Source organism: Ailuropoda melanoleuca, chromosome 12, assembly GCF_002007445.2.
Source record: "Ailuropoda melanoleuca isolate Jingjing chromosome 12, ASM200744v2, whole genome shotgun sequence".
Lineage (NCBI taxonomy): Eukaryota > Metazoa > Chordata > Mammalia > Carnivora > Ursidae > Ailuropoda > Ailuropoda melanoleuca.
The window spans coordinates 36,011,798-36,038,047 of record NC_048229.1 but is presented as its reverse complement, the minus strand read 5'-3'; the positions used below and the strand labels follow the sequence as shown (position 1 = coordinate 36,038,047).

The 26,250-nt window shown below is 56.3% G+C and overlaps 2 protein-coding genes across 5 annotated transcripts; one reads left to right on the top strand and one right to left on the bottom strand.

Annotated features, from left to right (window-relative positions):
• The first annotated feature begins 1,700 nt into the window (after positions 1-1,700).
• Positions 1,701-19,862, top strand: ITPKC (inositol-trisphosphate 3-kinase C). 2 transcript variants are annotated; one of them, XM_019804313.2, is made up of 7 exons: positions 1,701-2,857; positions 7,042-7,141; positions 9,410-9,623; positions 10,196-10,400; positions 15,687-15,788; positions 16,410-16,481; positions 18,445-19,862. In XM_019804313.2, the coding sequence occupies exons 1-7, from the start codon at positions 1,751-1,753 to the stop codon at positions 18,646-18,648; spliced, it is 2,004 nt and encodes a 667-aa protein (XP_019659872.2). In that variant the 5' UTR covers positions 1,701-1,750; the 3' UTR covers positions 18,649-19,862. The 2 variants fall into 2 exon arrangements, with proteins under 2 accessions (XP_019659872.2, XP_034494533.1); XM_034638642.1 differs by lacking the exon at positions 16,410-16,481.
• C12H19orf54 (chromosome 12 C19orf54 homolog) lies at positions 19,859-26,166 on the bottom strand. 3 transcript variants are annotated; one of them, XM_019804283.2, is made up of 7 exons: positions 25,187-26,166; positions 23,557-23,625; positions 22,964-23,088; positions 22,524-22,653; positions 22,357-22,427; positions 21,532-21,845; positions 19,859-21,439 (listed from the first exon to the last, which is right to left on the bottom strand). In XM_019804283.2, the coding sequence occupies exons 1-7, from the start codon at positions 25,492-25,494 to the stop codon at positions 21,257-21,259; spliced, it is 1,200 nt and encodes a 399-aa protein (XP_019659842.1). In that variant the 5' UTR covers positions 25,495-26,166; the 3' UTR covers positions 19,859-21,256. The 3 variants fall into 3 exon arrangements, with proteins under 3 accessions (XP_019659842.1, XP_019659843.1, XP_002923741.1); XM_019804284.2 differs by having other exon boundaries at positions 21,532-21,594; positions 25,187-26,164; XM_002923695.4 differs by having other exon boundaries at positions 19,859-21,594; positions 25,187-26,163.
• Between the last annotated feature and the right edge of the window lie 84 nt (positions 26,167-26,250).

The following is a 26,250-nucleotide window of genomic DNA, read 5'->3' as shown; positions in this document are numbered from 1 at the left end:
GGGGGCAAGGAGTAGAGAGATTTTGAGTTTAAATAGATTTTATTTATTTATTTGACAGAGAGACAGCCAGCGAGAGAGGGAACACAGGCAGGGGGAGTGGGAGAGAAAGAAGCAGGCTCCTAGCGGAGGAGCCTGATGTGGGGCTCAATCCCAGGACTCCGGGATCACGCCCTGAGCCGAAGGCAGACGCTTAACGACTGAGCCACTCAGACGCTCCAAATTTAAACAGATTTTGAGTGGTCAGGGAAGACCTCGCTGAGGAGGTAACTGAGGAGGTAACATTTGAATAAAGACCTGAAAGAGGCAAGGGAGGGAGCTACTGGAATATCTGAGGGAAAAACATGCCAGAGAGAACAACCAGTGCAAAGGCCCTGTGGTGGAAAATATCTCAGAGAAATAGCAAGGAGGCCAATGGGCGTAGTGAGTGAGAGGGAAAGACAGAGAGGAGGTCTGGGATGTAACTAGAGGCAGGTCCCTTAGGGGATAGTGAGTCACAGTGAAGACTATGGCTTTTACCCTGTGGGATGGGAACCATGGAGGGTTCTGAGCAGAGGAGGACATGATCCAATTTAGAGAAAATACTCTCAACTTCTGGCTCTTTCACACCCCCAGCCTCAAAAGCAAATTATATCACCCTGTAGGGACCAAAAGCCCAGACTTTAGATTAAATGGGCCTGAGTTCAAATCTACACAACTCAGATGTGTGATCTTGGACTCACTGCTTTGTCTTTCTGTGCCTGTTTTCTTGTTTGTGCAAGGGAATGATGATGATCCCCACCTCACAAGAGTTGGGGTATAAACTGGTAAGTACAGCACCTGGCACAAAGCAAGTACACAAATATAAATGCTGTTGTAAATTAATAAATACTCCCCTAGCGGTCCTGTGAGGAAATTATCATCTGCTATCCCCTTTTTACAGATGAGAAAATAGAGGCTCAAAGGAGACAAGTCTGCAGGGAAAGAGCATCCCAGAAGTGAGTGCTGGAGCCAAGATCTCAAGCCAGGCATCCTAGCTTCAGAGTTAAGGTCCTGGCTTGCCCCTCATCTAACCTCATTTTGCCTTTAGACAAATTCTTTCCCGGCTCTGGGCCTCAATATCCCTGTTGGTAAAAATGCTTGGCTCTTGTGGCAATCGAACACACATTTTCTGAAACAATATTATGTATCTTCATTTCACAGGTGAGAAAATTGAGCCTGGGGCTAGGGCAGGAAGGAAGGAGTAAGTCAGTCACACACTGCAGGTAACGCTGCTAGTTAAGTGGCAGAGGCGGGTCTTGAACTCAGGTCAGTAGGATTTCCAAGTCTTTGAAAGTCAGTCCAGGCTCTGACTGAAGAATGGGCGCGCTGCTGGACTCGTCACCGAGGATTACAGGGAGGCTAAACTGGTCACTGGAGGGTGTAGGAAGGTCGGATTAGTTGCGGGGGTCTAGGAATGGGCCCCACTAGCCTGCAGCCAGGACCGCGGTGGCTCACAACCAACCTGTACCAGCTTGGAGCGCTCGGAGACCACCCCCTCCAACAGAAGCGGGCGGGACCAGGCAAGGCTCGTCCCCTCTGCGTCACGTCCGGGGCGGGGCTTCAGGGCTTTCCCGGTGGGGGGGCAGAGTATCGGTTAACCCCTGCGTGGCCGGACGGGCAGGACACAGAGGGCCGGAACCCGCGAGTCGGGGCTCCCCAGCCACACCCCTCGCGGGATTTAAAGGGGCAGGAGGGGCCCGGTCGGGTCGAAGCCCGAACCTAGGGAGCGGGCATGAGGCGCTGCCCGTGCCGGGGGAGCCTGAGCGAGGCAGAGGCCGGGGCGCTACCGGGAGCGGCCCGCATGGGGCTGGAGGGGCCGCGAGGGGGGCGGCGGCGGCAGCCGGGGCAGCAGCGACCTGGGCCGGGCGCAGGGGGCCCGGCGGGGCGGCCGGACGGGGGCGGGCCCCGGGCCCGGACCGAGGGGTCCAGCCTCCACATCGAGCCCGAGAGTGTCGGCCTCGGGCCTGAGCCGGGGACAGACGGACAGGCTGAGCCTGAAGCAGCTGGTCTCGGAGCGGAGACACAGCGGCCCGGCCAAAGGACGGAGCCACACATATCCAGCCTCCGGACATGTCCAGAAAGGAGCAGCCACTGGTCAGAACTGGAGACAGCCGGTCCTTGGACGGAAACTGGGACAGATGGCTTTTGTACTGGTCCACACAGGTCTGACCTCCAGTCTCAGCCAGAGAGGGCCAGCCTCTGGACGCAGCCGGGAGTTGACGGGCCCTGGACTGAGGTAGAGATACATGGGTCACAGACCCAACCAGAGAGGGCCAAGAGCTGGGCTGGTAACCTCTGGACCCATAAGAACAGGTCCAGCCTCCGGACTCAACCAGAGGGGGCCGGTCCCTCAACAGAGCCAAGTGCTGATGGCTCCTGGAAAGAATTGTACACTGATGGCTCCCAGATACAACAGGATACTAAAACAGCCTGGAAACAGGTTGGCACTGATGGTTTCCCAACACAGCAAGATACGGTTGGCTCCTGGACGCAGCTTGGCACTGATGGTCCCCCGACACAAGATACTCATGGACCGCAGACAGAACCTGGGACAGACTGTTTTTTGGGGGAGTCCAAGCAGGATGGCCTATTAGAGGAACCAGAACCTGGGGAGTTGGGGCCTCCTCTGTACTCTCACCTGGAGTGTAACCCCCTGACCCCTGTACCCCGCCTCATCATTACTCCTGAAACACCTGAGCCTGAGGCTCAGCCGATGGGACCCCCCTCCCGGGCTGAGGGGGGCAGTGGCGGCTTCTCCTCTGCCTCCTCTTTCGACGAGTCTGAGGATGATGTGGTGGCCGGGGGCGGAGGTGCCAGCGACCCCGAGGACAGGTCTGGGGTGAGTGGGAACCATCCTTCCCTTGAGCCACATCCCCCCAGACCCCTTATTCCATCCCCTCAGACCCTTTATCCCAACCCCCTGCCTTCGCTTTGAGAAGTTTTCTAGCAGCCACCAACAATTTCATCTCCGGGTACCTCTTCCATCTGTCAACCTCCTCCCTCTGACAGCCGGGTTACCAGCCCACTCCAGGCACCCTCCTAATCCTTTCCTTTTCTCCTCCCCGACTGCCTCCAGTCCTGGGGTCTAAAATGGACAGCCACTGGCCGACTTCATGGTGCCCAGGAACTCCTGAAATTGTGTAATTGTGTGCGTCTGTGTGTATTTTTGCAGCAAGCGTGTATGACTTGTGTCGGATCTTCTAGGAAGTATGTAACCTCAAAATCTGAAGAGCTCTAGTAGAGGAGGACAGAAAGGGTGCACTTTTTACCCCAAATTATTTAGTCTTGCTTGATTCCTGTGGCTGTTGTAAGGGGTCTTGAACCTTCACCACCCTTTAGCCATTCACTTTTGTAGGGATTGAGCCCCCCAGCTTTTATCAGATTCTTGAAGGGCTGTGTGAGCCCCAAACGGTAAGGACCCCCAGCGTAGCCAGGGACCTTCTGGTCTCCCCGTTGCCCCCCCAGCTCCCCACGGGGCCCCCTGCAGACTCTTGTTTACATCCTCTACCCTCACCTCCAGCTTGGGTGTGGTTCTTCCCTGGTGAATCGGGAGGGCTGGGCAGGGCAGGTTCAGGGAGGGTCAGCGCTGAGGCAGGTATGAGAGCCGCCAGTGGGTTGGCCTGCTGGGTCCTTCCATTCTCATGGGGCCTCTGGCTGGAGTCTGCCCTGAGTCCCCCTCACCCCACAGGCCTCCCTTAGGAATGTGCTCACACATGTGGCTACAGGTAGAGCCAGAGCTGCCTCAGCCTGCCTGGAGCTGACCCTCTGGTCCTTCTGCCTTAGCTGTTCCCTCCACCTGCTCTCTCACATTCTTGGCATCTCAGAACAGCTGATCTGGAAGGGGATGGGAAAAAAAATAGCAGCTAGCGCTCACTTATGCCCAGCTCTGTACTAAGCTCCTCGCTCATATTAACTCACTTAATCCTCATGGCAGCCCTGTGAGGTAGCTAGTATTACTATTCCCAATTTATAGATGAGGAAACTGAGGCCCAGACAGGTTGTGACACTTGTCCAAGGTCACACACTTCATACCCTTGGAACACCAGGCACGTTTCTTTTTTTTTTTTTTTTTTTTTTTTTTAAAGATTTTATTTATTTATTCGACAGAGAGAGAGACAGCCAGTGAGAGAGGGAACACAAGCAGGGGGAGTGGGAGAGGAAGAAGCAGGCTCATAGTGGAGGAGCCTGATGTGGGGCTCGATCCCATAACGCCAGGATCACGCCCTGAGCCAAAGGCAGACGCTTAACCGCTGTGCCACCCAGGTGCCCCCCAGGCACGTTTCTGAGTGTCGTGTGTGTGTTAACCCCGAATCCTCATAACATCACTATGAGATTGGGATTATTATTATGTCGGTTTTATAGAGGAGGAAACTGGTTTAGAGAGGTTTGGTCACTTGCTTAGGGTCAGTCAAGCCTGGTCGGCGCCAGGATTCTAACTCAGTTCTGGGTGAGTTTAAAACCCGGTTATTTCAACCTCTGGAGTGTATGGGTGGATCTGTCCCTCACTTGCTTTCCTCCCAGACCTCCCTGTGTCCAGTTTTTCTTCATCCTTTCAGAATCTGCCTCCAAGACCCACTTGTGATCAACTTTGGAAACTTCCCTGCTTCCAGCGCCTTCCGTGGCTCCCCAGGGCCTTCTAGATAGCGATCAGAAGTTCAGTCCTGTGTTCAGAGCTTCCTGTCTCCAGACTGCTTCCCATGCTCAGCTTCCCTGCTCCCCTCCTGACCCCCCTCTACTGCCGTGAAGCCCAAGGACACACCATCTTGCCTCCCCTCCTTGCTCAAGCTACTCTCACTGCCCAGAAAAGAAACCCTTCCTTCCTTCTCGCTTAATTTTGAAAATCCCATCCGACCTTAAAGTCCCACTACTTTCTTCCTTTCCTTCCCATTTCCCTTCCTTTGCACATCCATCCTGTCCTCCTCATCAGACAGCCAACAGTCTTGAGCCTCTATTATGTGTCCAGCCCTGTGTTGGTTTTGCTGGGGACACAGCAGTGGTTGAGACATTGCATTGCCCTCATGGGGCTCCCAGGCCAGTGGAGAAAACAGACCCATCACCATACAGAGAGGTCAGGGCTGGGATGATGGGGGAAACCGAGTGTTGTAGAAGACCACTGGGGGTGGGTGGTGTGATTGGTCGCCCCTGGGGTATCAAGAGAGGGGCTTCCTGGAGGAGGGGGCATGGGAGAGGAGACCAACGTGAAACCATCTAAGAAAGCCCAGATTAACCGTCAGGTCTAAGAAAGAGACAAGATACCGAATCCGCTTAATGATAAAAAAAGAAAAGAAAAAAAAAAAAGACCGTTAAACTAACCTTCTTCAATCCAAGCAACGTTTTTGGAGCAGCTATTGTGTGAGAGTCATGGGCTGGGGACACAGGTGTAACCATGATAATCCCAATCCCTGCCTTCAGACTTCATAGTCCAGCAGGGGTATAGCATGTAAGCCCCAGGCAGTGGGTTCCGAGTTGGAACCCCAGCACTGTGCTGTGTGACTTAGGCAAGTGACTTCATCTCTCTGAGCCTCTGTTTCCTCTGTAACACAGAGGCAGCAGTCCTCCTGGGGTTGTGTTTTAGGATTAAGTAGGTTATGGCTCACCAAGTCTTCGTCATTGTGCCTGGAATGTCCCAGGTGCTTAGTAAACAGGAATCTTTATTAATCACCTCCTCTCCACAGCTGGCAGCTGGTGGGTGGAAGGACTGGCCTTTCCTGAATCCTGCAGTCCCGACACCCTGCCTCTGCTTGACCTTCCCACCATCATGTAGATGTCTGCTAGGTAGCTGGGCTCTGAGTAGGTGGGAGAGAACATGGCTTTGACCCCAGGGTAGTGGGGGATGGGCTACACAGCTTCCTTCTGTGGAGAGGACCGCTTCTCCTAGTACTTGCCTCAGGGCCTGCCGTGTGCTTGGCGCAGAATGTATTCATGTGTGTGCACGCGTGCTCATGCGTGTGACTTAGACGCTGACCCGGTCTCAAGAACCTCTTGACTGAGTCAACCTGATACAAATAAATCTTTGTTTTCAGTTTGCTGTACTGGTTTTCTATTGCTAGTTTTCTCTCTTTCTTTGTTTCTACTTATCTTTTTCTTTCCTGTCATTACTTGGTATCTGTATTACTTTGTGTCTCCCTTTCTGTCTTGCTATACTTTCTTTCTTGGTCTTTTGGTAACCCTTTCTCTGTATTAGTCAGGCTAGGTCAGGGTTTGCTGTAGTAACAAACAGCCCCCAAACTTAGTGACTTTGAACAACACTGGATTATTTTTGTTCATACTGCACAGGGACCATGAGCCACTGGTGGGTGAGGGGGCCCTGCTCCATGCTGTCTTCACTCAGGGCCCAGACTGAGGAAGCTTTTCTTTCTCTCTCCACGCATCCCACCCCCTTTTACAGCAGGGCAAAGGACACGGAGAATCGTGTACTGGCTTTCAAGCTTCTGCTCACATTTCATTGGCCAAAGCACATCAGTAACCTAAGGTCAAGACGGCAGGAATGTCCCTGGAAGGGGGAGGGGCTGGAGCCTTTTGGGGAGCAGCTCTCATGACTCTCCCAGTCTCCATCTCCTGTGCCCTTCTCTCTGCCTCTTTCGTCACCTTGCCATCTGCCTCTGTTTCTCTTTCTGTGTGGTTCAGCCTCCACTCATCAGCTCCTGCCTCTGTCATCTTCTCCAGAAGTTCTGACTGGGTTTCGGGACAGAAGTGACATTTCCAGGTGTTTGGTGTGTGTCTGTGGAGGGGAAGACTTGGGGGCTGCTTGTGACTGTGGCAAGACCTGGTCTATTTTTACTCACTGGAGAAGGACAGAGAACAATGGACAGGCTCTTCCCCACCTTTGCTGAGACCTTTGGGGGATCTCGAGATAGCTGAAGTAGTGGGCTTCGCTCACCCCAGTGAGCTTGGGAGCAGCGATCGCAGGAAGCCCCCTGGCCCTGGAAAGACCCCCAGTCCACATGGTTTCACTCAGTGCAGCATCCCACCCCTCCCCTCCCCAGCCTTGGCACTGACCTCACCCTGCTCTGCCCCACACAGAACAAACCCTGGAAGAAGCTGAAGACGGTTCTGAGATATTCGCCCTTCATGGTCTCCTTCCGAAAACACTACCCTTGGGTCCAGCTGTCGGGACACGCTGGTGAGAGCAGGGGTGCGTGGGACGGCAGGGGGCAGGCAGGCTGGGCAGAGGTGCCTGGGCTGGGGAAAGAAAGTTCTAGAGCCATTCTTTGTAGTTCAGGTTGCCCAAGCTGTCAGATGGGCTTGAGGACTGTCTCCACCGCATGAGGCTGTTACGGGAAGCACATGGGCCTGGGCTGGGCCATCCGTACATCAGGGCTGAGGGCTGTTCTCTGTGGTCTCAGCGCCAGGGGGACGGGGAGCAAATCCTCAGCCCTGGGGAAAGCGTCGTCCTGGGCTCAAATCCTCATTCTACACTTTATATATGGGGGTCCTGGGGCCGGTTTCTTTCTCTCCCTGGGCCTTGGTTTTCTCACCTGTAATACGAAGATAATCATACCTCCCTTGCAGGCTTAACTGAAGGGTTAAAATCAAAATGTGTATGAATGGGGCACCCAGTTGGCTCAGTCAGTAGAGCACGCGACCCTTAATGTCTGGGTTGTGAGTTCAAGCCCACATTAGGCGTGGAGCCTGCTTAAAATAAAAAGAAAATAAAATATTTTAAAAATTAATGATAAACCAAAATCTCTATGAAGATTGAAACACAGGCCCCTCAGAAATGGAAATAATCATTCCTTGTTCTCTCCTCATGTCCAGAGTATTATAGGCCCTCAATAAACGGCAGCTGTAACGGTTTTCCGCAGGCCTGAGCGTGACGTCTGTGGCACGTGGTAGCACAATGCCCAGCACGTAGCAGTTTCTGTAAAGGGCTAGATAGTAAACATCCGAGGTTTTGTGGGCCGTATGGTCTCTGTCGCAGCTACCCAGTTCTGTTGTTACAGCATGAACGCAGCCATAGATAATACCTAAACACACGAGTGTGTCTGTGTTCCAATAAAACTTTATTACAAAAAAGGGTACCAGTGGGGACTAGAAAAATTAGGTGGGCCCAGCGGCAAAGGAAGACAAGAACGGAAATTACCTACCTTGTTCGTCCCTAGATCTGAGTCGTTGAAAAGCCAACCCCCCCTCCCCCACCACACGGCTGCCATCTCTATGTGTTCGCGTTACTCTAGCTGAGTTAAAATACCAGAAAACCCCTCAGAAGGTAGTGGTGGTTAAAAGAAAACTTAGTGGAAGAAAAGGACCATTTTATTACACTCATAGGTTCGGGGTCAGGAAGCCAGACAGGGCTTGGCAGGGACGGCTCGTTGCTGCACCATGGTATCTGGGAACTCAGCTTGGACAACTCTTTTGAACGCTGCAAGGCAGAGACTTCTGAGATTCATTCACTCACATGCCTCGCGATCAGTTGCTGGCAGGCTGTCAGCGGGGGCCGCCTCCGTGTGGCTTCTCTGTGTCGCTGCTTGGGCTTCCGCACAGTATGGTGGCCTCGGACTAGTCCGCTTTCTTCCAGGGCTGCTCAGCACTGCAAAGGCAAGCGTCTCTGCCAGGAAAGTGGGAATCACGTCTCCTCTTGTGACCTAGACTCTAAAGTCACAGGGTCGCTTCTGTCATCAGCCCTCCCAGATTCAAGGGGGGAAGAAGAATTAGATTCCGCTTCTTGATGGGGAATGGTGAAATTGTAGAAGGACCTGTGGGGCAGGAGCTATTGTTGAGGCCATCTTTGGAGAATATAATCTGAAAATACAATTTGCCCCATAAGAATTCATAACTCTAATCTACACAGTCTGCAGGGTCCAGGAAATGCCAGATTTGTCAGTTAACTTAAATTGGTCCCAGGGGTTAGCACGGTGGAACTCCAGGCAGAAGCACGTGCAAATCTTTTTTTTTTTTTTAAGGATTTTATTTATTTATTGGAAAGAGAGACAGAGATAGCGAGAGAGAGCAGGAGCAGGGAGGAGAGGGAGAAGCAGGTTCCCCGCAGAACAGGGAGCCCAATGTGGGGCTCGATCCCAGGACCCTGGGACCATGACTTGAGCCGAAGGCAGACGCTTCACCGACTGAGCCCCCCAGGCGCCCGGAGCAAATGCACATCTGCTCTGGAACGTCATGCTCTCGACTCAGACCGCACACAGAGCCCCACAGCCGATCATGAGCTCACAATCTAAAATGACAAAGCAAATGAGGACACAGTGCTGTGAACAGGACTCCGTTTCGACAAGGAGTAGTCATAGGTCCTGTCCTTGCCACATTGAGGCCAAGACAGTGAGAGTTGCAGGGAGGGAGAGAAAGGCTTTCGGAAGGGTCAGGCAAGATGCATGCGGGAGATGAGAAGATCTCTGGCTGATGCAGCTTCTGGCCCTCTTGTCGACTGTGCTGCCTGTAGGCAACTTCCAGGCAGGAGAGGATGGTCGGATCCTAAAGCGTTTCTGTCAGTGTGAGCAGCGCAGCCTGGAGCAGCTGATGAGTGACCCCCTGCAGCCTTTCGTGCCCACCTACTATGGCATGGTGCAGCGGGATGGCCAGGCCTTCAACCAGATGGAAGATCTCCTGGCGGATTTTGAGGGCCCCTCCATCATGGACTGCAAGATGGGCAGCAGGTAGGTTGAGGGTCAGCCAAGGGGGCAGAGGGTCTGGGGATGTTCAACCAACTGAGCCACCCAGGCGTCCCCCATTTCACTCTCTTAATAGTAATCTTTTGATAAACAGGAGCACTTCTAATTTAGGCCAGTTTGTCATTTTTCATTATGATTAGTAGCTTTGTGTTTAAGAAATCTGCCTACTCCAAGACTGTGTGATCTCCTGTTTTCTTCTACAAGCTTTATTGTTTTAACTTTCATATCTAGATTCGCAGTCCATCTAGAATTAATTTTTATACATGGTGTGAGGTAGGGATTGAAGCCCCCCACCCCCACCTCAATATGGCAATCCTCTTGACCCAGCACCATTTATTGAGAAGACTTCCCTTTCCCCACTGAATTGCTGGGCCTTCTTTGTCATGACTTGGGTGAATGTACCCATGTGTGTCTGTTTTTAGACTCTGTTCCAGTCAATCGATCTTATTGTCTATTCTTGTGCCATGCTATGGTTTTATAACTTGTCTTGATATCAGAGAGTATGTCCTCCATCTTTGTTCCTCATAGTTTTCTTTGTCACGTCCTCTGTGTCCCAGGACCTACCTGGAGGAGGAGCTAGTGAAGGCCCGAGAAAGGCCCCGGCCCCGGAAGGACATGTATGAGAAGATGGTGGCTGTGGACCCCAGGGCCCCCACCCCTGAGGAACATGCCCAGGGTGCTGTCACCAAGCCCCGCTACATGCAGTGGAGGGAGACTGTGAGCTCGACCTCCACCCTGGGCTTCCGGATTGAGGGCATCAAGGTGAGGGCCAGGAGCTGCTAGCCTGGGGGCTGAGTGCTAGATCAGAGGCAGGGCCTCTTGGGGAAAATGGGTGTCAGGGAAAGCTGGGAAGAAGCAGGATGTGGAGAAAGAGCAGGAGACTGTGGAAGATGAACAGACGGGCTCGGGGAGGTCCTGCTTCTCTCTCACCCCATCAGTGTCCAAGTTTTGTTTATCTGTATCCCTGAGCAGCTACTGATTCTGTCTGCTCCACTCCCCATGGCCCTGCCCTAGTCCATCCATCTGTCCCACCCTAGCCTCCCTGGTCTCTCCCACCCTAGCCTCCCTGCTCTCTCCCCGCTAGCCTTCCTGGTCTCTTCTGCCCTAGCCTCCCTGGTTTCTCCCGCCCTAGCCTCCCTGGTCTCTCCCCTGCTAGCCTCCCTGGTCTCTCCCTCGCTAGCCTCCCTGGTCTCTCCCCCGCTAGGCTTCCTGGTCTCTTCTGCCCTAGCCTCCCTGGTCTCTCCCCCACTAGCCTCCCTGGTCTCTCCCCCACAAGCCTCCCTGTTCTCTTCTGTCCTAGCTTCCCTGGTTTCTCCCGCCCTAGCCTCCCTGGTCTCTCCCCCGCTAGCCTCCCTGGTCTCTCCCCCGCTAGGCTTCCTGGTCTCTTCTGCCCTAGCCTCCCTAGTCTCTCCCCGCTAGCCTCCCTGGTCTCTCCCCCGCTAGCCTCCCTGGTTTCTCCCACCCTAGCCTCCCTGGTCTCTCCCCCGCTAGGCTTCCTGGTCTCTTCTGCCCTATCCTCCCTGGTCTCTCCCCTGCTAGCCTCCCTGGTCTCTCCCACCCTAGCCTCTCTGGTCTCTTCTGCCCTAGCCTCCCTGGTCTCTCCCCCGCTAGCCTCCCTGGTCTCTCCCACCCTAGCCTCCCTGGTCTCTTCTGCCCTAGCCTCCCTGGTCTCTCCCCCGCTAGCCTCCCTGGTCTCTCCCCCGCTAGCCTCCCTGGTCTCTCCCCCGCTAGCCTCCCTGGTCTCTCCCCCGCTAGCCTCCCTGGTCTCTCCCCCGCTAGCCTCCCTGGTCTCTCCCCCGCTAGCCTCCCTGGTCTCTCCCCCGCTAGCCTCCCTGGTCTCTCCCCCGCTAGCCTCCCTGGTCTCTCCCCCGCTAGCCTCCCTGGTCTCTCCCCCGCTAGCCTCCCTGGTCTCTCCCCCGCTAGCCTCCCTGGTCTCTCCCCCGCTAGCCTCCCTGGTCTCTCCCCCGCTAGCCTCCCTGGTCTCTCCCCCGCTAGCCTCCCTGGTCTCTCCCCCGCTAGCCTCCCTGGTCTCTCCCCCGCTAGCCTCCCTGGTCTCTCCCCCGCTAGCCTCCCTGGTCTCTCCCCCGCTAGCCTCCCTGGTCTCTCCCCCGCTAGCCTCCCTGGTCTCTCCCCCGCTAGCCTCCCTGGTCTCTCCCCCGCTAGCCTCCCTGGTCTCTCCCCCGCTAGCCTCCCTGGTCTCTCCCCCGCTAGCCTCCCTGGTCTCTCCCCCGCTAGCCTCCCTGGTCTCTCCCCCGCTAGCCTCCCTGGTCTCTCCCCCGCTAGCCTCCCTGGTCTCTCCCCCGCTAGCCTCCCTGGTCTCTCCCCCGCTAGCCTCCCTGGTCTCTCCCCCGCTAGCCTCCCTGGTCTCTCCCCCGCTAGCCTCCCTGGTCTCTCCCCCGCTAGCCTCCCTGGTCTCTCCCCCGCTAGCCTCCCTGGTCTCTCCCCCCCTAGCCTCCCTGGTCTCTCCCCCCCTAGCCTCCCTGGTCTCTCCCCCCCTAGCCTCCCTGGTCTCTCCCTCCCTAGCCTCCCTGGTCTCTCCCCCGCTAGCCTCCCTGGTCTCTCCCCCACTAGCCTCCCTGGTCTCTCCCCCCCTAGCCTCCCTGGTCTCTCCCCCCCTAGCCTCCCTGGTCTCTCCCCCCCTAGCCTCCCTGGTCTCTTCTGCCCTAGCCTCCCTGGTCTCTCCCCCGCTAGCCTCCCTGGTCTCTCCCCCGCTAGCCTTCCTGGTCTCTCCCACCCTAGCCTCCCTGGTCTCTCCCACCCTAACCTCCCTGGTCTCTTCTGCCCTAGCCTCCCTGGTCTCTCCCCCGCTAGCCTCCCTGGTCTCTCCCCCGCTAGCCTCCCTGGTCTCTCCCCCGCTAGCCTCCCTGGTCTCTCCCCCCCTAGCCTCCCTGGTCTCTCCCCCCCTAGCCTCCCTGGTCTCTCCCCCCCTAGCCTCCCTGGTCTCTCCCCCCCTAGCCTCCCTGGTCTCTCCCCTGCTAGCCTCCTTGGTCTCTCCCGCCCTAGCCTCCCTGGTCTCTCCCCCACTAGCCTCCCTGGTCTCTCCCCCGCTAGCCTCCCTGGTCTCTCCCCCCCTAGCCTCCCTGGTCTCTCCCCCCCTAGCCTCCCTGGTCTCTCCCCCCCTAGCCTCCCTGGTCTCTCCCCCCCTAGCCTCCCTGGTCTCTCCCACCCTAGCCTCCCTGGTCTCTCCCACCCTAGCCTCCCTGGTCTCTTCTGCCCTAGCCTCCCTGGTCTCTCCCCCGCTAGCCTCCCTGGTCTCTCCCCCCCTAGCCTCCCTGGTCTCTCCCGCCCTAGCCTCCCTGGTCTCTCCCCCCCTAGCCTCCCTGGTCTCTCCCGCCCTAGCCTCCCTGGTCTCTCCCGCCCTAGCCTCCCTGGTGTCTCCCCCACTAGCCTCCCTGGTCTCTCCCCCACTAGCTTCCCTGTTCTCTGCCGCCCTAGCTTCCCTGGTCTCTCCCCTGCTAGCCTCCCTGGTCTCTCCCTGCCTAGCCTCCCTGGTCTCTCCCTGCCTAGCCTCCCTGGTCTCTTCTGCCCTAGCCTCCCTGGTCTCTTCTGCCCTAGCCTCCCTGGTCTCTTCTGCCCTAGCCTCCCTGGTCTCTCCCCCGCTAGCCTCCTTGGTCTCTCCCACGCTAGCCTCCCTGGTCTCTCCCCCGCTAGCCTCCCTGGTCTCTCCCCCGCTAGCCTCCCTGGTCTCTCCCGTGCTAGCCTCCCTGGTCTCTCCTGCCCTAGCCTCCCTGGTCTCTCCCGCCCTAGCCTCTTTGATCTCTCCCTCCCTAGCCTCCCTGGTCTCTCCCCCCCTAGCCTCCCTGGTGTCTCCCCCACTAGCCTCCCTGGTCTCTCCCACCGTAGTCTCTCTGGGCTCCTAGGTCCTTGTCTCACGCCGTCTGATCCTCATCCGACACGGCAGCTGGAACGATCCTTTTTCTCCCGTTTGGGGAAAGATTTTCCTTTTTTCTTTCTCTCCTTTCTTTCTCTCCTTTTTTTTTTTTTTTTTGTAAATTAAACCTAATTGTTTGAAGAGGTATTCACACAGTTCAAAAATCAAAATAATATAAAAGGGTTTAGAGGGGAAATCTCTCTCCCAGCCCTACTGCTGTCCTTCCCATTCTGTCCCCCCACCCCCATCTGCTCCTGGAGAACCACTTGATGGTTTTTTCTGTTTCTTCCTGGAAATACAAACAAATGCAATTGTATATCCTAAATTTTCCTCCTCCAAAAGGAAGTATATAGCCCCGGAGAGTTTTTCATATCATTCCATAGAAAGTCTGCCTGCCTGCCTTCCTTTCTCTTCCTTCCTCCCTTCCTCCCTTCCTGTCTTACTCAGCTGTGTAATAGCTCTCTGTGGATGAGACACAGTCCCCTACAGATGGCCACCTGGGTTTCCACTCTTTGCTGTTATAAACAGTGCCTCAGTGAATCAATTATACACAAGACACTTGGGAGTGGGTAGGTTTAGCTGTAGACGAGACTCCCCGAAGCAGGAGGACAGAATTGAAGATGAGGTGCATTGGGAATTTTGCTAGAGATTGTCACGCTCCTTTCACAGGAGTGGGACCATTGTGCACTCCACCAGCGGTACATGAGAGTGCCTGTTTCCCCACGGCCTCGCCCGAGCCATCTTTCTACTTGTACATCCTACTGTTAGTCTCCTATTCCATGGCTCCCTAGTCCCCTCAAGAGAAGTTCCCTGGCCTAGAGGGAGCTCCAGGGTCTAGCCTTATCTCTCCCCCCATCTCTTTCTCCTCTTCTACCTTTAGGCCACAGTGAAGCACTTTCATTTCCTTGAAAGAGTCCTGTGCTTTCCTGCCACAGGAACTTTGCACATGCTCTTCCCCCTACTGTTCCCTTGATTGACTCCCAGTTGTTTTCCTGTCTCCTTTTACTTTATTTTTTATTTTAATACTTATTTATTTATTTATTTAATTTGTTTGAGAGAGAGAGAGAGCTCTCGCACATGCACAACAGGGAAGGGCGGGGGGGAGGGAGAAGCAGACCACTCCCCCACTGAGCAGCAAGCCTGACTCGGGGGTTGATCCCAGGACCCAGAGATCATGACCTGAGCCAAAGACAGATGCTTATCCATCTGAGCTACCAAGCGGCCCTATTTTTTATTTATTTTTTAATTCTTAAAGATTTTATTTATTTGAGAGAGAGAGAGAGATCATGAGCAGGGGGGAGGGGAGAAGGAAAAGCAGAGTCCCCTCTGAGCAGGGAGCCTGACTGAGGTTGGGCTTGATCCTAGGACTATGGGATCATGACCCCAGCTGAAGGCAGACGCTCCACAGACTGAGCCAGCCAGGCGCCCCTTCTGTCTGCTTTTAAATTTCACTTCCTCCAGGAAGCCCACCCTGATTTCTATCCTGCCAGATCAGGGCCATCTCTTTACTTCCTCATTATTCTTATTTTCCTTTGTGATGATCTTATACCATACCTGCCTCCTTCACTTGACTGTGTGTCTGTCCTGTTACCTCCATGTTATCAGCGCCCACACGGCACCTGGCAGAGTGTGGCAGAATGACTCAGGTGGCTTCTCTGTGCCCTTCTCAGATATAAAAAAAAAATAACAGTCTCATTATGGAGTGCTTACTTACCTGTGTGCCAGGCACTGTGCCATGTATCCTGCACACATCCAGTCTCCTCTGATCCTTATACCAGCTTTAACCTAAAGGTGGTAAATACCAACACAATCCCCATTTTCCAGATGTGGGCACTGAGGCCGTGGCCGGCGAAGCGGCTTGTTTAAGGCCGCCAGCTAGGAAGCAGCAGAGTCACTGTTCAAAGCCAGACCCACCCCTCTCCAAAGTCCACTTGGCTGGACTGGCTTAGCCAGGGGGTTCAAGGTTAGCCTGGGAAGGACCGGTTGCTCTGGAGTGCGCCTTGAGGCTGGGTGGGGCTGGGCTGGCTGGTGAACTGGCCGCTCTTCCTGAACAGCCAGGAGCGCGGGGACAGGCAGGTGGTCCCGGGTGGTGCCTGAGGCTGCTCCCCTGAGGCTGCTCGGTGTCCAGCTCGGGAAGGAAAAGGTGTGACGCTGTGCCTTTGCCCCTTGCCCTGCAGAAGGCCAACGGGACATGCAACACCAATTTCAAGAAGACCCAGGAGCTGGAGCAGGTGACGAAGGTGTTGGAGGACTTTGTGGATGGGAACCGTGGAATCCTGGTGAGTGGGGCACCCATGCCCTGAACTTAGCAGCTAAAACCACCGCCGTCGTTGTTCCTGAGGCGGTGGTCTGCTGTAGGCCTGGGTTGGCCGCTACCGGCCTGCCTTGATGACCATCGGCGGTCAGCTGGTGGCTTGGCGCGAGCCAGCTTGACCCCTCCTGGGTCCTGCTCATACGTCTGGTGATGGGCTTACTGTCTCGGCTCACGACTTGGCCACTTGTCTCTCACGCTCCAGCAGGCGAGCCTGGGCGCATTCTCAGGGTAGGAGCAGGTGGCCCAGAGAACGAGTGAAAATGGAGGACGGCTTGGAAAGGCCACCATCATTTTTGCCCCGTTTTATTGGCCAGAGCAAGTCCTCTGACCAAGCCGAGATTAAAGGGACTCTCGGTTGGAGGAGATGCTAGGAATTGTGGGTATTCATGTATCTCTCACCACACTCTGCTCTGTGCCACCCAGAGGCTTCCAAGCCTCCCCCCGCCTCCCATTTTCCCCGTGGTTCCCCTGAGCCCATCCTGGCCAGGTTCTGCCCGCTCCTTTGGGGGTATAAGATGTCAGCTCTCAGGGCGGGGAGGACCCACAGAGTCCCTGTGCTAACCAAGAAACGCTCCCTCCCACACAGAGAAAGTACGTGGCTCGCCTGGAAGAACTCCGAGAGGCTCTGGAGAACTCTCCTTTCTTCAAAACCCACGAGGTGGGAGCCCCGGCGGCCGTGGGAGCAGAAGGCCCTGTGTGGGGGGCGGTGGGGGGTGTCAGCATCCGGGTGGCACCGAAGAGAAACTGCTGACAGAGTCACGGGGCAAAGCTATTAAGGGGAACCCCCACGTTTTGGGGTTTGCTCTTTAGGGTAGGCGGCAGAGCGGGTTTCTGGGAGATGGGATCGCTGGGAACAGAGGCTCGAGCCAGGTGGTCTGCAAGGAAGGCTCTTCGACACTGGAGATGTGACTTAACCTTCTAGGGCCTCAGCTTCCTCTTATCACAGGGAAAAACAACGTTTTTTTTATTTATTTGAGAGAGAGAGTGTGAGGAGGGCGAAGGGTAGAAGGAAAGGGAGAAGCAGGCTCCCCACTGAGCGAGCAGGGAGCCTGATGCGGGGCTCGATCCAGGACCTGGGATCATGACCTGAGCTGAAGGCAGAGCCACCCAGGCACCCTAACTTCTTGCTCTTAAAATTACTTTGTAATTGTAATGATTTCCAATTATCGGTGTCGGCCATCCTGTTCGGTGGCTCCCTCCCTCCCTCCTCCCTCCCCTGTGAAGCCGGTGTCTCTTTGGAAACAGTAATTTCTCTGGGCTGTCGCAGGAAGTCCGTGACGTGGCGACCTCACTGCGTGTGTGTGTCCTCTCCCTCTTCTCTCCAAGCTCGTCTACCACCCCCACTCAGGTCCCCCTCACTTCTCTTTCCTGGTATCCCCGACTCCCCAGAGATCCCTGATCCGGGAGTTGGGCCTCCGGGTTCGAACCCGGTCTGCACTCCCCAGCACCTGGGCCTGGGACCCGTCTCCTGACAGGCAGGATGGGCTAACAGGGCACCTGCCTCCCGGGCGGGGTGAGGATAAGGCAGGTTAATACATGGAAGCACGGCCCATAGTCAGCCCTCAGTGTGTGCCAGCTGTGACTGTCGTGTTCCTTATTGTTATATGTCACCCTCATCATCCTCGTCGCTGCCCCTTGGGCTCTGCTCGCAAGTCCCAAAGGGGAGGCCCGGGGACCTCTTCTCTTCTGCGCTCAGGTTCGGTGTCACCCACCCGGTGACTCAGCATTTGAAAAAATGAGTTGCCAGCATCTCAGACATGAGACTTGACACCAGAATCAGGACTTGTGGTTGCCCCGGCCCGTTGGGAGACGTGGCAACAACCGGGCTGCTCGCCGTATGCCAACAGCCAAACAGAGCAGGGCGGTGGCTGCCTCTCCTGCCAGCCATCTGCTCACCCGTCCGGCACCTGGGTTCTCTGGGAGCAGTGGGGTTTGAAACCCCACTAGAAGAGGGGAGGGCCTTGCACACCTGGAGTTCCATGAAGGCATCGAAAGTACTATTTCTGATTTAAAAAACCCCCCTCAAGCCAGCATCTACCAAGGGCTGTGTGCCAAGCACCGCGAGGCCCTTCATGAGCATGTGTGGGTCATGGAATGCTGCCAGTGACCTTAGCGGGGGGCGGGAGGGGGGCTGTTACCGTCATCACCTTTCTCCAGAGGAGGGAACACCATCAGCTGCAGTCCGAGGTCTTTCCACGGGGGAGCCATTATCCACTTCGTAGTGCCGGCCGGGCTCTCTTGACCTATGCGCGATCCCGCAGGCATCTGAGTTTGTACCCCAGCGTGGGAAAGGGTAATGGTTAACATCGGCCGTCCGTTTGCTCTACTGGCAGCTGGCGTAAGAGCTTTATATGGATGAATTCCCACTTGTAACGTGCACAGCCACCTTCGAGGTAAATGGTACTATCACTCCATTATTCCCACTTTGCGTATGAGCAAGCAGAGGCATGGAGAGGTTACGTCACCTGCCCAAGCGCACCTAGCCAGTCAGTGGCAGAGCCAGGATTGGAACCCAGACGGCCTGGCTCCGGAGTTCATCACCCTGCTCAGCTGCCTGTTGGGCAGGGGGCCTGAGGCCGGTGCCTGCTCCGGCCCCTAACCTCCGACCTCTTTCCCTGCAGGTGGTGGGCAGCTCCCTCCTCTTTGTGCATGACCACACTGGCCTGGCCAGGGTCTGGATGATTGACTTCGGCAAGACAGTGGCCCTGCCTGACCACCAGACGCTCAGCCACCGACTGCCCTGGGCTGAGGGCAACCGCGAGGATGGGTACCTCTGGGGTCTGGACAACTTGATCCACCTCCTTCAGGGGCTGGCCCAGGGTTGACCCACTTGCCCACTGCCAGGTTTATTTATTGGATGGTGCCCATCTGGCTGGTGGTACCCCGAGATTGGCTATGGGGGGCTGACCGCGGGGATGGGAGAGGTTGTGTTGTACACCACGTGAGACCAGAGTGGGAGGTCCGAAGGGCCTTGGAGACCAGGTAGCGCCAGGCCCTTTCATGATAGGGAGGTTTTAAAGCTGGAGGACGGGTGTGACATGGCCACATCCCACGGTGAATCAGAACCAGATTGGGTCCTCCGACCAGCCAGGAAAGTTTCTGAGGGGCTGCTGGAGACCATAACTAAACCATGAGCCCTGACAGAACACAATTCGGATGCCACAGGGCACAGGCGTGACGTGGTGCCTCTCACCGTAGGAATGACTGTAATCACTGCCTCCTTGTCAGCCCCCTCCCGGCTGCAAGCTGGCTCCCGGAGGCTGGGGGAAGGTCTGTCTCATCACTGGTGCGCTGGAGAACCAGGCCTCACATGTGAACAAAGGCAGGAGCCACCTGTTCATCTGGGAGCCATTCCAGTGCTGACAGACTCTGGGGAGGGTGTGACACCATGGGGCCCATCTGAGAGCTGCTGCTGTGGGGCAGGACCCAGTTCACCCTGTCCTGCCCTCCCTCCTGGCCCCATGGGATCCTCCCCGCTCCTGAAAGAGCTCTGCTGAACCCCTGCACACCAAAACCACAGCCACATCCCCATGCTGGCACTGTGACCAGCACAACCTTGTTCCTTGGGCACCGGCCTCAGCCTTGAGACTTCCTCCTTCCACCCCTTACCCCCTTTCCCTTGCTCCTGGCCAGCTGGTGGCAGGAAGGGCTTTCAGCCATGGAAAAACAGGTTTGGGAATCAGAGGTGCAGGGTGGTGGGGCCACTGGCTGTGGCCTGGGGCTTGCAAGCCTGGTCCAAACCAAAGACCCTAGTAGCACTGCCAAGCGTAGGTGATGCCCCCCTGCCCCCTGGCACCTGAACCTTTGGCTTTCCTAGCCTCTGAGGCTGAGAACCAGGTACCTCCCTCTTCCCTAAGCTGAAGCTCATGTGTCTTCCAGGCCTGAGGAGGTGTGCTCCTTTTCTACTGACTGCCTTTATACTTATTTATATGACAGAGGTAGTCGTTAGCTGGGGCAGCGATGGGGAACAGAAGGCAAAGTCATTTCGTGTGCTTCCCCCCCATGACGACGCCCCAATAAATTGCACAGTCACAGTCAACTTTGTGGATTTTTTATTTTGCATCTAGGGTGTGTGGGCTCAAAGCTCCCAGTTTCACCGTTAGTTTCACCGTTAGTGCTGGGTGGGATCATGAACAGTTTGGGGTGCACAGGAGGCCGCTTCACTCAGCATTCACCCAGCTGCTGCTCTTGTGCCTGGCTCTGTGTTGGACAATGTAGGGAACAGACGAGTGACCGAGACAGCTCCCAGCTGCACCCTCAGGTCCTCCCAGGACAGTGCACCAGACAGCACCAACCAGGGGGGCAGGGCTGGGGTGCTCTGGCACAGGGGTGAGAGCAGGGGCACTCCTCCTCGGACCACACTGTACAGCTGCTCTAAGTAAGACCCTTTGCCGGGCACTGGCTACACCAGGGACCAAGACAGACTTGTTCCTCCCCTTTCAGAATGGAAGCAACAGGTCTTCATTCAATCAATAACCTCTTTCTCCACCCCCAATGTATAGCTACTAACTGCCGGGCTGGAATCCTGGCCCTGCCACTTGCCGGCCATGTGACCTCAGGCCAATGACGGCACTTCTCCAGGCCTCAGTCTCTCCACCTGTAAAATGGAGGAAGATCTAGTACCTTCCTTACGTGGTTAGAGAATTTGCTGAGTTAAACTGGGCAAAGGGGTTGGCACACAGAAGCACTTTTGGTCCATTCCTAAATCAGAACACATGGTGGGGGAGGGGCCGTACCTGGGGCTAGGGAGTCTTCTGAGCCAAAACAGAGAATTAAAGAGTTACCCTTAGCAGAGGCTTGGGTGCAGGGGGACAGGACACTCTAGCGACCTGGAAGGCCGGTGTGGCTGGTGGCAGAAAGCATGATGAGCTGGGGCTGGGAGAGTTTAATCCCTATTCTGTGAGCAACCACGATCTGCTGGAAGCTTCTCTGGAGGCGAGTGGTTAAGACCTGGGTTGCATTTTGAAAGGCAAGGCTTCCTAGGCTCCATGGGAACAGACGCTGGGGGGCAGCTAGCGGTCCAGTGAGGAGGCTCCTGCACGTGTCCAGAGAGAGAGGAGGGTGCTTTAGAAGAGGCTGGTCACCAGTGAGAAATGGCTGGCTCCAACATTCAGGTCGGGCAGACAGGGCCTGTGGGTTGAGCTGCGGTCAAGTATCTTCCCTGGAGAGGGAGCTTGGCTGGCTGGCTCCTGGCTTGAACCCCAGCCACACATCAGGAGCCCAATACAGGGGGGTGGGCGTGGGAGAAGGGGATTGGGACCCAAGGACTGGGGCAGGAGGGGGACTCCTCATGGAGGATCTCTGGCTGAAGGTCCTCGGGAACACAGCCCACACCTGCGGGCTCTTGTGAACGGAGAAACAAGCACTCTTCTCATGGTGACAGAGCCAAGCTGTGGCCAGGGCCCTCTCAGCGTGGCTCAGGGCTGCCGCAGGCTAGTGGCTGGAGTCCCGTGGCCTGAGGAGCAGGGCCTGGCCACAGAGGCCGGCCCGCACTCCGCCAGCAGGCACCACGTACGCCCGGCCGTCGGTGGCCCGTGAGGGTGAGAAATCTGTCAGCTGTAGGTTGCTGTCCCGGACCTGGTTGTAGTCCCACAGCTGGTAATGCCAACTCTTGCCCTGCTTGGACAGAAGGTAGACGGCTCCTGGGGAACCTTCTTCTGGCAGGGCTGGTGGCTGGCGGGGCGTACTGGGCACTGGGTGGTACAGACCTGGCAGCTCGGGGTCCTCGGAGTAGCCGAGGCTTGGCACAGCCTGCACACCCAGCAGGACCCCTGCGAGGAGAGGGGAGGCTGTGAGCGGGAGTGAGCCTTGACTTGGTGCTGCCCTTCGGGGTAGGTGTGGGTGCTGCCTCCATGCCGTGTCACGGAGCAGTCGGCGGGGCATACGGCTGGGCTGGGACTGGACCCAGGGTGTCCGGCTTGAAGGCTACAGGCTTTTAGATCCTGGCTTCTACAGCTGGTAGCAAAGGGGGGGAGGTGGCGTTCAACCGAGCAGGCATCATCACCCAGTGGTTTCCTGCGGTCTAGTAAGAGAATGCTCAGAGGAGCCCTCGAGGCCACGGACCCAGGCATGGGGAGCCTCCCAGGCCACCTAACATGCAAACCAGCCTTCTTGCAAGTGGGTGGAATGAAGACAACAAGGCCGACTGAGGCCAGCACTGACCGACACGTGCAACGTGCCTGTGCCGTTCAGACTTTTATATGCTTTGCTCACTGTCACCCTGATTTCCAGACAGAGGAAGGAAAGCCCAGAGTCTCAGAGCCCGGAAGTGGCTGGACCAGATCTGGAGCCTAAACTGTTTGATCCTAAAGTCCGTGTTCTGAGCTTCTATTCATGTAAACCCTGACTGGCAGATACCGAGGCACCTGCTGCCTGCCAGGTCCCTACTAAGTATCCTGTGGGGACGGGGACAGCCCGGCCCTGGTCCCCGCCTTGGTACGGGAGAAGGGCCAGTGTCACGTTGAGAGTGTGGGGGTCATGGGGGGCTGGGGAAAACAGGGTGAGCATATAGGAGTACGGGAGGGGAGACCCACCTGTGCTCACGGCCCAGTGGGCCTTGTAACCCTTCCTCTGACACGGCTCGTGGTTGAAGTCCTCGTCGTAGCTGGGTGCAGGGGGTTAAGGCCAAAGCTGCGGTGTGGCCCTGGGACCCGCCCACCCTTCTCCATCCCCACTCAGCTCCTTCTGGGCCCTGGGATACGGGATGAGCAGGGGATGTCCGGAGACAAGGTGCTGCAGGACACGGGTTCTGTTGGGACCGCCCAGGCCACCGCAGAGCTGCTCAGCCTGGCAGCCCAGTGCCTCCCGGGCCAGCTTGCCCATGTCGGCCACTGCAGGGGTGACAGAGACAGAAGGATTGCTGCATGCCTGGCTGCAAGCCACGGCTAACTGGGGATCGGCACCTCGAATCATCACTGCAACTGCCACCTCTTCATACAAATGCAGAAAATGAGGCACAAAGAGGGTAAGCTGCTTGTCCACAGCCACCCAGCAGGAGGGGGCAGAGCTGGGCTGAGAATGAAGACAACCCGTCTCCAGAGTCCACCTCCTAATACTCTACTGGGACAGGGAGAAGGGCTTGAGCATTGGAATACGGTCCCCTCACAGGACTGGCTTGAGACCCTTCTGCACCCAACTCACCAGAGAACATCTCTCCCTGGGCTGTGTAGCCTCTCTCCATGGCCATCTGCACCAGTCTCTCCAGGGGGACGCCGCTGGGTGGTGCCAGGAGCGTGCCTGCCATCCACAAGGCCACCAGCCCACACCTGGGGAGAGACAGGCCCACTCCTTCCACCCCTAAGTCTTATCTTTACCGAGCCTCCTCTGCCCCGGAAGCTGGAGTGTAAGGAACAGGTCTGCTGTGCTGGGGGAGTTTCCCTTTTCCCAGTCCTGGTGGGGAGACCTGACTCTGCTTCATGGGGGAGAGGGTGACCTCGGCCTAAGGCTAGGGCTGGAGGGCTGCAGGAAGGGCGGGAAGGTGGGGAGAGAGGTCACCTGGGCTTCCAGGAGGAGGTGCCGAAGCAGAGTCAGAGGTGAAGACTGCTCACTTGCTTGTCTGTTCCAACAGTTTACTGTGCATGCACCAGGGACCCCACCCTCCAGCCCCCCTTTCCCTCCCCTCCGCCTCCTCCCAAGATGCCTGGGATGAACCCAGGCCTCCCACTCTACAGATCGGTCCTCAGGAAGCACAGGAAAGGCAGAGAGGGGTCGGAGTCCCAGATCAGGGCACGTACTGAGGGCCTTCCTGGATGAGGGAGGGCAGGTCGGCACAGAAGAGGATCCACTGCAAGTCACTTCTGAAACTGAATCAGAGCGTGCTCAGGTCACATGGGAGCCAGCTCCTAGATTCCCCCCCCCCCAGCCCCCGCGAGGTGTGACTGGGAGTGGAGTGTTGAGGGGTGGAGAAAGGAACCCAGGTCTGGCTGTCCTGAGGCCAGAGGGCAGCTCCAGTCTCTGATGGTGACTTCCTTCTCCCCTGATGAGACACGTCTCCCTTCCTGAGCCTCCATGTCCTCATCTGCTCAGTGGGAATCATCCTTCCACCTGCTGCTCCCTGCTCCTTCTCTCGGTTATTATAGGGGCAAAGAACAGATGTGCAAAATCTTTGCAACTCGGAGCCAGAAAAATGGATTTATTACAGGAAATTTCTCGAAGGGATGTCTCTATACCCAAACCCTTCCTGTGACTTTCATCCCTTCTCAAGCCTCTTCAATAGGGATGAAAATCCCTTAACTTGGCCTAGAGTAGAACCAGGTAAGGGTATGCTCCAGGCCCAAGACATCACCTGGATAATGAGCCCTTGGAGGCCTGCCCCGCTCCACCCTTGGGAAGTCACTCAGAAAATTCTGATCCTGATGCAGCCCCAGGGCTCAGCAGGGGCCGGGCAACATGCTTATCCAGTATTTCTGTTCCAGGCCAGTGAACAAGGAAGGCTGGGGGGAAAACCCAAAACTCCTTGGTTCCCAGTTTGAAGCACCATCCTGATGGAAGATGGTAACACAGCACAGTGGCTAAAAGCACGAAGGCCTACTGCCAGAGTGCAAACTGGGCTTTTCCAAGTGAAGAGTGGCTAAGTGACTTCACCTCATAAGCCTCAGTTTCCTCATCTGGAAAATGACACAATAGGTCCTATCTTACAAAATCACTGAGAGGTTGAAATAAATACCTAAACACATTTAGAATAGTGCCTTACAAATGTCCTAACCAAACAGCTTATAAACTTGTCTAGAACGCTGTAAGTTTCTTCCGTGAGTCTGGGGCCTAGCCCCCTCCCGCCTGGGTCTCTGGGTGCTCCAGCTTCCTCCTGGACCCCTCCACTGTCTCACCACCTCCGGGCCCACAGGTAGCCTCCCTCCCGGTGAACAGCCCTGCCACAGCTTGCCAGGGTCCTCAGGATAGTCCACCTCCCTCCACGTGGCGCCCATGCCCTGTGTGATCTGGCCCCCGTCCACCTGTGAAATCCCATGTTTACCACCTCCACCATCCTGTTAAAGAAATATTTGCAGATTCCTGAAAAGAACACCTCTTCATTTCAGCCTGCGCCCTGCACAGGCTGTTTACTGTCCTCATCACACCCAGGGCAGCTCTCAGGCCCCACTAACTCCCAGCCTTAGCCAGGCCCGCCCTCAGCGCTCCCTCATTACAGCTCTGACCACTCGGGGCTGTCCCTGGTGAGGGAGGGCTCTGCCTCTGCCACTGGACTAGGTGCCTGTGAGGGCAGGATCTCTCTTTGGTGCAGGCACACCCTGACCGGGTCTCAGTAGGGAGCTGAGGCACTCAGGCTCTTTGACCTTGAGGAAATGGGAAACCCCAAGAGGAGACAGCTCAAGTGACCTGGGGCCAGGTGGTTCCGCGAGACCCTACCGGTCCTTGTGCAGCTTCAGGAGTCTCTTCACATCATCTCTGCTCCTGGGGACTGGGCCGGCCTTCTCCAAGGCCTCCTTCAGGAGCTGGCTCTTCTCTAGGCCGAACACATGAGGGGGAGCCAGTCCCCTGACAGGAGGTGGAGGCGGCGGTGGGGGTGGGGGAATAGGGGCCTGGAGACTTGAGGGAGGTGGAAAAGCTAAATTGGGGATGTTTGGGGGTGGAGGAACTGGAGTGATGGGGACTTGGGGAACAGGGGTTTGTGGAGGGGCTGGGGGCTCGACGGGAGGAGAGCAAGAAGAAATCATTTTGGGGTCTATGGCATGCAAGTGCTGGAAGGTCAAGAATGCTCTAAAATGAGTTGGTCGCGGGGATGGACGTTCCGAAGGTTTTAGCGCGGAGTTCCAGAACTTGTGTGCTAAGTAGTGGGCCTGAAAGGACCAGGACTGACATCTGGAACCATGGAAGCAGGGAGTTAACAGGGCGGGTCCTTCAGCCGGAACTAGATTTGTGGTTTGGGGCTGGGTTGCAAGGCTCCAGGAGAGGAACTTAAGTTACTCTATTATCCGGGCCGAGGTTTGGAAACTCCGGAGTCAGTTTTGGGAAAATGAAGGCTCGGATCTGGGGTGGGGTGCCTAAAGGGTGGGATCTGGGGGGCCGAGGGCTAAAGACCAGGGAATTTAGGCTCTGTAACCCCTCACATCCCAGGCCCTAGTTCCGAACTTTGGAGCTGACCTTTGAATCAGAGGTCAGGAGATCAAAAGGGCACCTGGCAGGGAGAATGGCTTAGTCGTGGAGAAGGTCCTAGAATCAGAGCGCAAAAGGAAAAGTCCTGTAGGTTGGGGAAGGCTGAGATCGGAAGAGGCTGAGAGCCGCGATACCGCCAGGTTAGGTAATGGAGCCTGAAAGTAAAACGCGCCTCCCCTTCCAGCAAAATGGCGGCCGCAGCACACATTCCCCCCCCCCATCACGTGACGGGACTCGGGACTCTTGCAGGCCCCTATCGCGTCTCGTGACAAGAGAAGAATGGGCCGTGGCCGGTAGAAGAGGCTTTCAAAGGACCG

Bases quoted from the DNA above. Each gene is read 5' to 3' on its own strand.
- ITPKC (XM_019804313.2), top strand. From the start codon at position 1,751: ATGAGGCGCTGCCCGTGCCGGGGGAGCCTGAGCGAGGCAGAGGCCGGG. The intron at 9,624-10,195 runs GTAGGTTGAGGG...TCTGTGTCCCAG, and splicing joins GACTGCAAGATGGGCAGCAG to GACCTACCTGGAGGAGGAGC. The intron at 16,482-18,444 runs GTGGGAGCCCCG...CTTTCCCTGCAG, and splicing joins CTTTCTTCAAAACCCACGAG to GTGGTGGGCAGCTCCCTCCT.
- C12H19orf54 (XM_019804283.2), bottom strand. From the start codon at position 25,494: ATGATTTCTTCTTGCTCTCCTCCCGTCGAGCCCCCAGCCCCTCCACAA. The intron at 23,089-23,556 runs GTACGTGCCCTG...GTCTCTCCCCAG, and splicing joins CTCATCCAGGAAGGCCCTCA to GTGTGGGCTGGTGGCCTTGT. The intron at 21,846-22,356 runs GTGGGTCTCCCC...TTCTCTTACTAG, and splicing joins CCACTGGGCCGTGAGCACAG to ACCGCAGGAAACCACTGGGT.